The following is a 14807-nucleotide window of genomic DNA, read 5'->3' on the forward strand; positions in this document are numbered from 1 at the left end:
CACTAAAAAATGACAACAATGTAATGTGAAGGAGGGGAAAACGAGACGTTTTCATCATCCCCTTACCGCCAGTTTATCTTGTGATGCAGTGATTCTACTCAACCTCCTCATCACCAACCTTGGAAGGTAGTATCATGTTTATTTGTGTATAAAAGGGCTCTTTGCACTCGATTTGATTGTTTTGAATGATTTAATTTCAACACAACCTCTATTTAAGATTCTCATATTCCATCTTCTTAGATTTTATTTATGTAAAAAGAGGCACACCTCAGCATAAATTGGGGTCTTTGTTAAGCAGCAACTAGGGTTTCCTTCAAAAGTCCCAATTAAAGGTAATTTTAATTTTCAATTTACATTTAAATACAAATTTGGAACTCATGATTAATTGATTATAACTTATACATAAATTAGATTTATTTCATGAATGTGTGGGTTATATCTGTCCCTATAAAAGGAAGTGATTTTTATGGCTTTAAACATAACATAAAAAGGATAAATTGATAGAATACACTCTACACTTCTCTATTATTTTATATAGTTTTGACAATTTGATAATGGTTCATTTACTTATCTCCCTATAGTCATGCTCATAGAAGGAGAATCGACTGTAAGTCACATGAATTTTATTTTGGAGTCGTGTAGTGTCGAAAGTACCCATACGAAGGGGAAACAACACAACTTTCGGACAGCGTCTTCAACGTGACTCTCAAGACTTGCTTTTTAAATCTCTTTTCTATTTTATGTTATATTATTGTTGAATTATGTTTATATTAATTAATAATTTATCTACACACAAATCACCTAATTTTTCCAACATAGACACCCTTAAATTGTTTTTCGAGGATTTTCTTGATTGAACAACAGCCTGCGGCCTAGTTTCTTTTATAGCATTACTCATATAATGGGACCTCTATTAGTAATCGTATACTACAAGCGGATTCTGGTCTTAATCTTGCAATTAGGCTTTGCTAATTAGATATTTGGAGGCGTGAAATTCTAAAAATGCATATCCAACATTCTGGGGAATTTGCTAATACTTAAGCTTCCAGAGTTACACTTTTTCTAATACTCATTTAAGTTTGGTACTATCAACTTCGTCTCTATCACTGTCTATTTGAAGTCCAGTTCAATAGTTACCCCCATAGCCAACTTGAAGCCAATGAGAGCTATTTTTGTGTCATCTAACATTGAAAAATTTCCAAAACCCAATCTAGAATGAAAGGTTTTGGCAGCTTCAAGGTGGCATAATTGCACTTTACTGAATTATCGTCATGGCATCATTCATAACGTAATGATGATGGAGGGTAGGAATAGACTCGTATTGTATTTGCATTCTTTCAAGTAGAATTAAATTTGAATCGTCTCATTTAACACCTCTAATCGTAGTTAGCTCATAATCATTTCCTAAGGTAAAAAGATTTGTCGTCGTCATTAAATTTTATTTGTTTTAAATTAATCTTGAACTTTAAAATTTGTCTCATATTGGTGATTGAACTTTAATTTATTTCAATTGTGTCACCCAACTAAAAATTTTGTTTCACGTTGATAACTTGTTCATAAATCGTCTATTTGGATTAGCATCAATTCTATAAATTCCAAAGGAGTCCTCTCTCCACAAGAGAAAAAATGTATGGTGTTTTGCCAAGTCAAATTTAATATTGATTTTTATAATGAAGATTGATGTGGCGACTGGTGTGGAACAAAATTTAAAGTTTTGTGATGAATTCGGAACAAATTAAAGTTTGGAGTTATGGAAGTAGTACAAATCTCCAAAGATTAGTTTCATAAATAATATAAAAATGAAAATCTTTTACTGTGGATTTGGGTTTTAAAAAAAAAAAATTTGAAACGTATGTTTGGGCCAAACTCCCGCAACTGGAAATCCCCAACCTGATACCTAAATGGACTCTTCCTCCATAGGCTCCAAGGTCAATAATTTTTGGGAAAATTTCATAAGTGAGAAATTAAGTATGGTATACTTCAAAATTAAGAAAATAAGTTTCAAAATTCAAAAATAAGATTTTTATTTAAATTTATTTATGATTTAATTATTTAATTAATTATTTTATTAATTTAATATATTTAGGTCACGGATCTATACAATTTGGTCCCGAATTAACAATTTAATTCTAATTTATTATTTTTTTTGTCACAAATCAAAAATTTTATGTCACAAATTATTTTACGATCACAATTCAAAAATTTTGAAGGTCACGGTTTGTTCATCAGTCGCAAATCAAAAAATTAATTAGTCACGGATTAATTTCTAGACACAACTTTTCACTCTATTAGTCACAACTTATTTTTCGATTACAAATCAAAAATTTTATAGGTTACATATTATTTTTCGGTCATGAATAAAAATTTTTGGTCACATATTAACAATTTAATTAGTCATTTATTATTTTTTGGTCACAAATCAAAAATTTTATGTCACAAATTATTTTACGATCACAGTTCGAAAATTTTATAAGTCACAATTTATTTATCGGTCACAAATCAAAAAATTTATAAGTTGTCACAATTTATCAAATTGTCGGTTACAGATTAAAAAAATTTTTAGGTCACGTATTATTTCTTGGTCCCAATTTATATTTTTTATTGATCACATATTTTTTATTGGTCACAGATTAACCAATTTAATAGTCACAGTCAACCAAATAATTCGTGACCACCACCCGACACTTGCGACCACCATCTCACCACTATTTCCAACACCACCAACACCGTCATTGCCAAAACCACCACCACCATCGCACCCACGGTTCCACAACCCAATCACCACACTACCATCGCACCTACAACACCACAATCGCACCCACAGCAACACAACTGCACCACACACCGCCACAGTCACCAAAACCACCACCATCACCATCTCTCGACAACACCACCACGATGGTCACAACCACATACCGAGACTATTACAGTCACATTACCAACACCACCACTACCACCAATAACAACACAATCGCGCACACACACCGTCACAGTCACCAAAACCACCACCATCCATCGACAAAACCACCACGATGGTCACAACCACAGATTGATACCCTAATTTCTCCAAGGCTGCATCGCCTCGACTGAGACGACGCACCGCCTAGAACATGGAGAAAGCACCATCTCACCACTCCATAGCCACCACAAATTTAGATCCAACACCACTGAAACTCCGATTGACTTCTACCATTGCAGAAACGGCGTTGTTGCCGCGAGCTACGCCGCCCAAAACCGACACCACAATCATCACCTCAACCTTACCACCACTACCAATAAAACCACTGAATCGTCGTCGTGGCTGCAGCAACGGATCTCGCCATGTCAATGTCGCCGATTACAGATTCCGATTGATAATGAAGGGAGGGGGGAGAGAGAGAGGACGGAGGCGAGAATGAATCGGTTTACGGGTGGGGTGGGTATATCAATTTAATTTTATTAGGGTTTGGGGTTTTCGTTAATAAAAATATTGATTAAAAAAAAATCTGATTTTTGAATTGTTAAACTTGCCATCTGATTTTAGAATGTTGTATTTTTAATCTACGGTTTTATGTAATTTCCTCATAATTTTTTGTAAGGTTTACTTTGGGATCAAAAACTATTCACAAAGTAATTAATGTTGTAAAATGTAAGTTTATTAGGGTTTAGAAATGAATAATAATTATACTTCTGTAGTCCTATAAATAATTACTGTTGTATCTCTGATTTTGCCCTATAAATACAGGGCTTTGGTTTTTAATAAAATAGACACAACTCTATTGACTTCTCTCCGTTATCTTCTCTTTTATAACATGTTATCAGCACATACGATAACTTTATTTTTCAAAGTCTAATATTCTTTGTAATTCAAAATTTTGGCTTCTTCTTCCTCCTCTTTCTTTTCTTCTTCATCATCGTCAATCAATCTCCCCTTGAATTCATTTTTCTCTTATTCCACACAATCATATAGCATCTTCCTCTACCATCCCTGAAATTATAGATGTACCCAATCCCCATTTTGTTGGTATTAACAACAATCGAACCTAGCCCAAATAAATAAATAAAAATTCAAGCAAAATCAAAACTTTTCAAATTCCTATCTCATAAAACCCCAGCTTTAATCCAAACCCATGCCATAGAAACTCTTTTAAAAACAAAATGATCTTATAAAAAGAAAAATGTTCTTTCAATGTAATTAATGCCAGATAATTTACTAACTCGAGAAAATAAATGATAAAAGGCACAGGTTTATTCTCTCCCAATTTAATTATGTTTTCTCATTTTGAAATTCAGCTATTGGAGTACTTCAACTGGGCAGATAAACATAGGGGTTTTGCGAGTGGAGGTGTGGTTCCTTTCTTCTCTTACTGTACATTCTGGTAAGTTCTAGAAGCCATAACGTAGTTAGGAATTTGCTTAACCATTGTGCGTTTATTATTTCTATTCCCTCGACTGTTATTCTTATTTATTGCTTAATTGATTTTGCAGAGAGATTTGATTTTCAATTAGATGTGTGAGTTTTTAATTACTTGTTAAATGGATATGTTAGAGGAGGAGATGTGCAAATTTGATTAAATGGGATTCGATTTTTTATATTAAACATAGTTGGCCATTACACAAGCAGGTAGTTATTTTTCATTCATGATCGTATAATAATGATATTATAATTGATTAATCAATTAAATAGTTTAATTGATATTTACCATTGACGAGCCCAATCAATTTTTAGATGCTCTTTTATATTTTTAAATTGATATATATCATACTATCGCTCATAAAGAAGCATAACACTGCAAATATTAACATTTCGCTAGAACACATACTTGTGAAGATTAAATATTTCTAAATAATAATTTGTTGATACACTTGAAGTAGTACAACAATATTAACATTTTAAAAGAACGTTGATATATTGCTTTTCAAGAAGCAATAATAAAATATAATGTGCATCAAATATCGTTGAAAGCTCCAGAAGAGTTTGTATTATTTTATCAAATAATATAAAATTATATATTGACGATGCACTTTATTCTAGCAAATTTAGAAGAAATTTGTTTAGTTTTAAAGATATCCGCTGCAATAGATATCACATTGAGATGATGCAAGAAAATGATGTTGAATATCTTTGCATAACTTCTTTTGTATCTAATCAGAATAAGATAAAAGAAATATTTCATGTACTCCCATCAGGCATGTATTATACATTTATAAAATTGGTTGAATCAAATAATGTCATGAACCAAAAGTTCGTTGACCCAAAAAATTTTATACTTTGCCATGGTCAACTTGGACATTCAGGATTTAAAATGATGCGTCGAATAATAAACAACTCATATGAACATCCTTTAAAGAACCAGAAGATTCTTTTACCTGATAATTATCTATGTGTAGCTTCTTCACAAAGCAAGTTAATTATTACACATTGGACTACAAAGGTCAATATTAAATCTCCAATATTTTTGGAAAGAATTCATAGAAATATATGTGGGCCAATACACCCATCATGTGGATCATTTCATTATTTTATAGTATTAATTTATTATTCTATTAGATGTTCACATGTTTAAATACTTTCCACAATGAATGTAGCATTTACTAGACTACTTGCTCAAATTATAAAATTACGAGTGTTATTTTTCGATTACTCAATTAAAACTATTCGCTTTGACAATGATGGTGAATTTAGATAACAAGTATTCGATGATTATTGTAGGACAATTGGGATTGTAATTGGACATTCAGTTGTACATATCCATATACAAAATAGTTTAGTAGAGTCGTTTATTAAATATTTATAACTTATTGTTAGACCATTACTTATGAAAAAAGCTCCCAACTTCTGTTTGGGATCATGTCATATTACATGCTGCATTATTGATTCGTATTAGACCAACTACATATTATCAACATTCACTTTTGCAACTAGCACTTGGTCATGAACCTGATATTTCTTAGCTACGGATTTTTGGTTGTGGTGTTCAAGTCCCTATTTCCCACCGACAACGTACTAAAATAGGTTCCCAACGAAGATTTGGATTTTATGTGGGTTTTGATTCACTATCCATTATTAGGTATTTTGAACATTTAATGAGTGATTTATTTACTACATGTTTTGCAGATTCTCATTTTGATTAAATGACTTTCCAACTTTGGGAGGAGAAAAAGTACATCCTAAAAAAAGGTAAAATTTATTGGAATGAAACAACCTTATCTCATTTTGATCCCTACAACAATCAATGTGAGCAAAAGATTGAAAAAACTATTCATTTGTAAAGAGTTGCTAATCAATTACCTGATATATTTATTGACACAAGAAAAGTGACAAAGTCATATATTCTAGTAGAAATATTCTAGAAAAAATTGATGTCCCTATAGAACAATCTGTTATAGCAAATGAATCACAAATACGTCAGAAGTGTGATCAACTTATTGGTTCAAAAGACTCTATACCTCGAAAAAGAAAAGTACAAGAGAAAAACTAACCAAAAACTTCGGCAAAAGTCACATTAGGAAAGATTGATCAATCAGATATTGAAAATACGGTTTCTGGAGAACCACATGTGTCTGAAAATAATGAGATTTCAATAAATTATATATTATCTTATAAATTATGGGAATGAAATAATGTTGGTATAGACAATATTTTCGCCTTTAATGTGATTCTTGATATTATGTAAAATGAGGATCATGAACTACAGTCAGTTAAAGACTATCAAAATAGAAATGATTGGCCAAAATGATAAGAAGCCATACAGGCGGAATTGAATTTCTTAGAGAAACGAAAAGTGTTTGGACTTATAATTCGAATACATAAAAATGTAATCCTTGATGGATACAAATATGGTTTTGTATGAAAGAGAAATGAAAATAATGAAATTATAAGGTACAAAGCCGGACTGGTAGCTTAAGATTTCTCACAAAAACCATTATGAGGAAACATATTCTCCCGTAATGGACACCATCACTCTTAGATTTTTAATTAGTTTGACCGCGTCACAAAAATTTGATATGCTCCTTATGGATGTAGTAACTACATATTTGTATGGTTCACTTGATAATGATATATTTATAAAAGTCTCTGAAGGACTTAAGGTATCAGGTAGGGATAACAATTTGAACCGTCAAAATCGAAAATCGCGGTTAATCGAATCGAATGGGACGAAAAAAATCGAACCGATGGTGCAATGGGGCGGATATGGTTTTTATTTTAATGAACCGGTTCTTGGCTGTGCGGGTATGGTATTTACGCCGTCGAACCGAAATCGAACCGATTACCCGATTAAAAAAAACAATTGAATTGATTATTGGGTTTTACACTACTTTTCTATCTAGCCCAGAACAAAATCCCCCCTCCCCCCAATTACATCTACATGACTCAGCCGACCAACCCACTTATCATTAGCCCATAATAATAGCATTAATATGACATTATATAAATGCGAACCCTACTCTCCACAAACCACAAATTCACGCACAGTTCCTTTTATTGTTAATTTTTTTCTATTGTGTGTAGAAAATTCTACTTTTTTATCATACTCAAGAGCTTGTGCAACGTTTAGCGAAAAGAAAGCTGACGAAGAGGTATATTTTTTTTATTTAAATCTCAGTTAAAACCATTCTAGAATAGGTAGTATCGTTGTATTTTCTACTTACATTTCTTATTTACTATATAGGAATCAACTTTGAGTGTTGATCTATGCTAGTAGGATTTGTGGAGAAGAATGAATCAAGTAATTTCGATGCACAATAATTAAGAATGAAGAAAATGTTTAGTATTGTTATATTTATAATATTGTTTGTTAAATTTGTATTTTACAATTGAAAATTAGAATAATGTTTTCTTTTTCGTTTGAAATATTGTTTGATAATGTTTACATTTTCGTTTAAAATATTGTGTTTTTGTTTTCATTGACTTTTTTCATAAATTATTTTATATCAATTTGATGGATGAACCTATAAAAAATAATTTATTTTCGTGGTTATTAATCGAACCGAACCGTGCCGAACCGAGATAATAACCGAAGCGATTTACGTGGTTATGGTGCGGTTATGGTATTGTCAAAAATTGGTGGTGCGGTTATGGTTTTGGCCGAACCGACCCATAACCGAACCGTTGCCAACCCTAGTATCAGGAACAAACGATATATGTCCGAGAATTATGTTCTCAATTAAATTGCAAATATCGTTATATGGATTAAAACAATCCGGGCGCATGTGGTATAATTGTTTTAGCAAATATTTGTTGAATGAGGGTTATAAAAAATAATAATGTTTGCCCATGCGTTTTCATAAAGAAAACAGATATTGAATTTGCAATTGTGGCAGTTTATATTAATAATTTAAATTTAATTGGAACTTCTGAAGAATTCAACAAAACTGCAGATTATTTGAAAAATGAATTTGAGATGAAGGATTTGAGAAAAATCAAATGTTGTCTTGAATTGCAAATTAAACATTTCACAGATAGATTATTTGTTCAATAATCTACGTATACAGAAAAAGTTTTAAAACGTTTTTATATGGATAATGCACATTCATTGGCATCATCTATGGTTGTTTGATCACTTGATGTGAAAAGTGGTCCATTTCGTCTTCTTGGAAATGGTTGCAAATTGCATTCGACCCGACATAACTTTTTCTATAAATCTCCTTGCAAGATATAACTCTACACCAACTCGAAAACATTGGAATGGTGTTAAACATATTTTTCGTCACCTTAAGGGCACAATTGATTTGGGATTATTTTATTCTCAAAAGTTAGGATCTGCTTTAGTAGGATATGAAGATGCAAGTTATCCATCCGACCCACATAAAACTAAATCACAAACAAGAAATGCGTTTACACATGAAGGAACAGTTATATTATGGAGATCTGTGAAGCAATCATTGACAGCGACATCTTCAAATTATTCTGAAATTATTGTAATCCATAAAACAAATCAAGAATGTGTATGGTTGAGAAATATGACTCATCATATCCAAGTATCATGCGGGTTAATTTTAACAAAAGATAATCTAACAATTTTGTATGAGGACAATGCAATTTTTATTGCACAACTCAGAGAAGGTTATATCGAAAGTGACAGGACGAAGCACATTTCTCCAAAATTCTTTCATACACACGAGCTTCGAAATAATGGTAACATCGATATCCAACAAATTCGTTCAAGTGACGATGTGGCTGATTTATTCATGAAAGTACTGCCAACATCTACATTCAAAAAATTAGTTCATGAAATTAGAATGCGTCAACTCAAAGATCTTCAGTAATCCACATCAGGGAGAGTAGCTGTACTCTTTTTCCTTCGTTTAGGTTTTATCTTACTAGGTTTTCCTAAAAAGATTTTAATATGGCAGCATTTATTTTTAGTATTCCAAAATAACTATACTCTTTTTTCTTCGTTTGATTTTTCTCCATTGAATTTTTATCAAACAAGATTTTAACGAAGCAGATATTTTGTAACGTATCATTCAGAAGGGATTGTTGTAAAATGTAAGTTTATTAGGTAGGCTGTGATTCATAATAAAATATGCACAAATCTATTGACTTCTCTCTGTTCTTTTCTCTTTTCTTCTTTTTTATAACAATAATTAGAAGAAAAAATAAGTTAATTTTGCCCTCTCCCATAACCAATGGACGAGTAAATTGATTCTGACTACATTGATTTTTTTGGTATTAAAATTTGTGGTTCACTATATCGAAACGTTACGAGCAGAGGATTTATAAATCTAATATCACATTCACTAAATATTTATAATGCATATACAGAATGTATCTCTTGTCGATGAATTAGAAATGATGTAATTTTTAATTAATGCTTGATTTTGATTTGTTAATTGACACCTTTGAAAGTGTTTTAAAGATCCAACTTACATTTAACTTGTTTGGCACAAATAAAGTTTTAAAAATTGTTCATCCATAATTACTTGTAAAAAAAAAATAAAAAAAAAGTGAAAACTTGGGTATATTATTTTCACAATCAAACTTGTATCGAATGAGCCACTCAACTCAAAATAAGTTATTTGTAAATTTGAAGTTTATTTTAAGGCCCTGACATTTGTGCTTATTTTATCCAGTTTCTCTCTGTAATGACAATTAAAATTATTACTAAAGGATAAAAATCTTAACAAAACTTAGCAACATAGCACAAGCAAGCAAGCAAGCATTGTAGCCAGTGAGGAGGAGTTTGTTGAATTGATCTTTTGAATAAAATACATACCAGCATGAGCTGGGTTATTTGTATCAATTTCTGACTAAAAATAAATGTTGAGATTTTCGTAAAAATTGCTGGATCCAAGCTAATTTTTGTGCCGACCAACTAGCCTGCCTGCAAGTATTCTCATCCTTTGGCAAGTTGCCATATGTCAGATTTAGGTGACACGCGTTCCATTTATAGAGAAATAATGCCATCTAACACCAGTGATACTAGAGTATTTTAATATGTTCAATTAAATGAATAATGTGGCATTACAAGTAAGTGAATTTATCGATTAATTGACACTATACTAGTGCTGACACTACTAGTGTTGAATATAACATCACTATTTAGAGAGAGAGAGAGAGAGCACAAATATCAGAATCCTAAAACTAACTAATCATATATTTTTGAGATGAATGGCTCATTTGTTAGAAGTTTGATTCGTGAAAATAATATACCTAAGTTTTCATTTTTTGTAAGTAGAACAATTTTGATAACTTTATTTGTACGTTTGATCTTTAAAACACTTTCAAAAATGTGTCAATTAACAACTCAACATCAAAAAGTAGATGATTTCTCGCAGTGTGAGGGTTCGATTCCTGAAACATGGATTGAAACTCTTTGTGGGCACTAGTATAAAGACAGCTCTTGTTTTCTGACCTGTTGGGGCACATCTCTCGATTAACCTCTCTCACGATACTCCAGGAACGAAGCGGTGGAGGACCCTTAAAATTGATGTTCAACTTTTTTTAGATGATTTCTAATTTCCCAGCAAGATATGTTGAGTCATGCATCATGAATATTTAGTAAATGCGAAATTATGTCTATAAACCTTTTTCTCATGAAATTTTATATAGTGAATCATTAGTTTTGATACCAAACGAATCAAGATTGTCAGAATATTAATTTACATGAGAGAGGGCAAAATTAAATTTTTCTCCCCCTTCTAATTAGTACTTTGTTAATAGTTTTTATCCCAAAATAACCGAAATGGACCAACATAACATGAGATTTTTGAGCCGTGAGAAAGCCCTTTCCTCTGGCATGCTACTTGTACAAAATTGGTTTACAAAACAACATCTATACCAATAATTTCAAAAACACTTCTTTAAATCATTTGAAATCAAATGTCAAGAATCTGACAACACTTGTTTTGTCAACCATTTTTGTCAACATATTTTGTACAACTAAATTAATTGATTATTTAATAGGCCCCATTTTTTTCAAAATGCTTAGATCCGTTGATCAGCAATCATACAACTCACATTCATTCATTCGTTCAAACTCAATAAAGGCGAGAATTACATAATTGAAAAAGAGCAGACATGAAAATAATAAATAATTTGTTTGGGTCACACAATCTGACAAATTAATATAATAATATATTTTGAATCATTTTTTTCCTCGTTAATTACATATTGAAATGAGCATAAATCCAAATTAATTAAATTAAAGAATAAATTTAAGGAGTAGTTCAAATAAACACTTCACACTTTCTTTTTTTAGATCCCGTTTGGTATCCATTTTTTTCAAAATGTATTTTTTAACCGCACATTCTTTATTAAAATAATATTATACATAAATAAAAAACTTTTATTTATTTTTTAACTACATATCTTCCATCAATTTACTATTTTAAAATACATTTTTACATGAAAATGGTATCAAGCACTCTCTTACTTTGAATGATTTAACCTTCTTTTATTCTTCATTATAAAGTAATATGTTGGAGATAGTTGTACAAAATAATCCACATATTTGGACAAAGTTACCGATTTGAATTGTCGTACTTCGAATGAAGTTCTACTCCGTCAAATGAAAATGAGGTCAAAAAGACTGATCTCTACGTGTTGATAAAGTCCAAGTGGACTTTTTGATTTAAAAAATCATACCAAAGGACATTATTGGAATTTCGACTCCCTGTTTCTTGCTTTAAAAGTTCAAAAACAGAACAAGGAAGAAGAGTTTAAAATTTTCAAATAATGGATGAAGTTGTTGTATTGTTCATAGATGAGTTAAAATCATCTGCTACAATACCGATATGTAGAATATGCCATGAAGAGGAATTCGAAAGATGTGAATCCATGGAAGCTCCTTGTGCTTGTTCTGGAACTGTCAAGGTATATATCTCACATATTTCGCTTTGAATTATTGTTCTACGAATATCAATTTTCGGTTTTCAGTTTGCACACAGAGACTGCATACAGAGATGGTGCAATGAAAAGGGTAACACAACATGCGAAATTTGTTTACAGGTATGGATTTTGTTTCTCATTCTTCTGGTTTGAAACTTTCTTTCTTTTACTTCAAGTTTATTCTTAGTTTCATCTCCAAAGTACAAATAAATTCTCTTTCTAGCTCTCTGTTTTTATTTTCTATGTTCTTTGAGAGCATATATTTTTGTTATAGATGTCTCTATTTTGAAGCCAAGGAATTTGATTCTGTCATTGTCTTAACCCTGTTTCTTGGAATAAAAAAAAGTCTACTATATTGCTGCATTCTTATCTACTTCTCCAATTATTTTATTTTAAGCTAAGCAACTTTTTCATTTTCGGGTGTCCTTTAACAGATTAGATTATTTTGAAAAGTAATTTATAGTTTTTTTTTTCATTTTTTTTTTAATGCAGAAATTTGAACCAGGATACACAACTCCGCCCAAGAAAGCTCAGTTGATCGATTCAGCAGTGACCATAAGGTGTGTATGTTTTAATTGTTACGTCATATGCAATATGCACCTTCTTCACTTCACAATGATACTCAACCTTTTCCTTTCTTTTCTTTTCTTTCTTTTTTTTTTTTGAATTGCACCGGCATAGTTCACGGGAGCATTGCTTCCTTTTATATTATTCCCACAATTTAAGGTTGTAATATATTGTTTTTGCCTTTAATTAATTCAAGAGATTTTCTTGCTATTTTTTACAGGGGAAGCTTGGAAGTTCCAAGAAGGGAGCCTGAACAAGAAAATGCAGTACAAATTCTTGATTACGAATGCGCCTCAGCCGCTGATAGAAGTGCTTCTTGGTGCAGATCAGTGGCTGTAATTGTAAGCTGTTCATGCAACTTCGTTGGTTTCAATTATCCCAAACCATTTACAAACATTTGGAAGTTCATTTGCTAGAAATATAATTTAAACATGAAATTGGAACCTTAAAGATGACGAGCACAACTTAATGAAAACTTTGCAAGTGTCAGGCCTTAATAATAATAAAATAAATTCAACCTGCACGTAAGGCCAAGGCAGGTGTTGACGACAACATTCAAATAATAAATAAGCTCTAAAGCTCCACTTGCATTAGCATATTCTCAGACGATACGAGAGTCAATTTTGTTCTTTCAACGCATGGAGTTTCAAGCATTTGTACATTTCGAATTGAAAATGTTGATTTCCTATTAATTTACCATTTGCCCACTTTGCAGTTCATAGTACTACTTCTGATAAGATATTTACTGGTACTGCTTACTGGTGGAACAGGGAATTATCCATTTTCACTTCTTACAGTAAGTTCCTAATCTTTTACTGGTAATTAATGATAAATTACCATTAGCATCCTACCTAAGTTTACAGCAATACCCAATTATCTATAATTAAAATATTCACATTCTTGGCAGTTGCTTATTGTCAAGGCTGGTGGTGTACTTCTTCCCATGTACATATTAATTCGGATGATCACGACAATTCAAAGCAGCATAAGGCATCAATATCAGGTTATTTCCCTAAAACCCACCTTATTATAGATTGGTTCTGTTCAATAACTTAATCAGCCATTTTCCATTTCGGTTACAGAATTCTGACAATGATGTGTTGAGCTCTGATGAAGACGATGATGAAGATGTAGAGCAGCACGACATTGAAATACAAAACTAAACGAGTTCCTTTGAGTAATGCACCAAGTATCATTTTTTCCCTTCCGGGAGAAACGAGGATAGACAAGATTTCATAGATACATTGGAAAAGGAAAAAAAAGAAACAAGTGAGCAACTGCAAGAAAAGGAACACGTGGAAGGCAATCAAAATGCACTAAAACGATGAAATCACAGTTACGGAACTAATAAGAAGAGAAATGATCGTCCTCCGACATCTAAATTTCTTAGGTCATATATCATGCACAAGTTAGCCAAGCTTAGGATATCAAAGTGTTTACTTTTGTGAAATTTAAGATACATTGCCATCATTTTACTGATAAGCAAATCTAAACACAGTCGATCAGAGAAGAATGTTTATGTACATTGTCCATGGTTTCTGATTTTATCCAAACTACTGCTGCATTGGAATTTGTCCTATCATCCAAGAACCATGCTCCTGGTGACCACATGTTCCCTCAATCCAAAGCAAGGATCCTTTTATTTTCTCAACAGTATTAGGAATACTTTGATACTACTAATAGATGATGGGAGGAGCAAGCTAACATATAGATTACACAATGCATTAAGATGGATTTCCATCAAAGTAGTGCTGCATATTTGACTTGTGAGCTTCAGTTACTCTTCACAAGAGAAAGTCGAGATTGCATCTGGTTACAAATAGTTCTTCTGATTTGAGCAATGTGGGCATGGGGTTACAGAAAAAAACATCTTCACCTCTCGAACTATTGCAATTACCTTAAAAATTTACTCACTGGTTAATCGCGC

General features: G+C 31.8%; 1 protein-coding gene across 1 annotated transcript; it reads left to right on the forward strand.

Moving 5' to 3' along the window:
• The first annotated feature begins 12140 nt into the window (after positions 1 to 12140).
• LOC111411750 lies at positions 12141 to 14533 on the forward strand. The gene is made up of 7 exons (XM_023042338.1): positions 12141 to 12298; positions 12362 to 12433; positions 12806 to 12873; positions 13101 to 13221; positions 13596 to 13676; positions 13788 to 13883; positions 13963 to 14533. Exons 1-7 carry the CDS (start codon positions 12161 to 12163, stop codon positions 14041 to 14043), a joined length of 657 nt encoding a protein of 218 aa, XP_022898106.1. The 5' UTR covers positions 12141 to 12160; the 3' UTR covers positions 14044 to 14533.
• Positions 14534 to 14807: the final 274 nt, after the last annotated feature.

Source organism: Olea europaea, chromosome 16 (genome assembly GCF_002742605.1).
Source record: "Olea europaea var. sylvestris chromosome 16, O_europaea_v1, whole genome shotgun sequence".
Classification (NCBI taxonomy): domain Eukaryota; kingdom Viridiplantae; phylum Streptophyta; class Magnoliopsida; order Lamiales; family Oleaceae; genus Olea; species Olea europaea.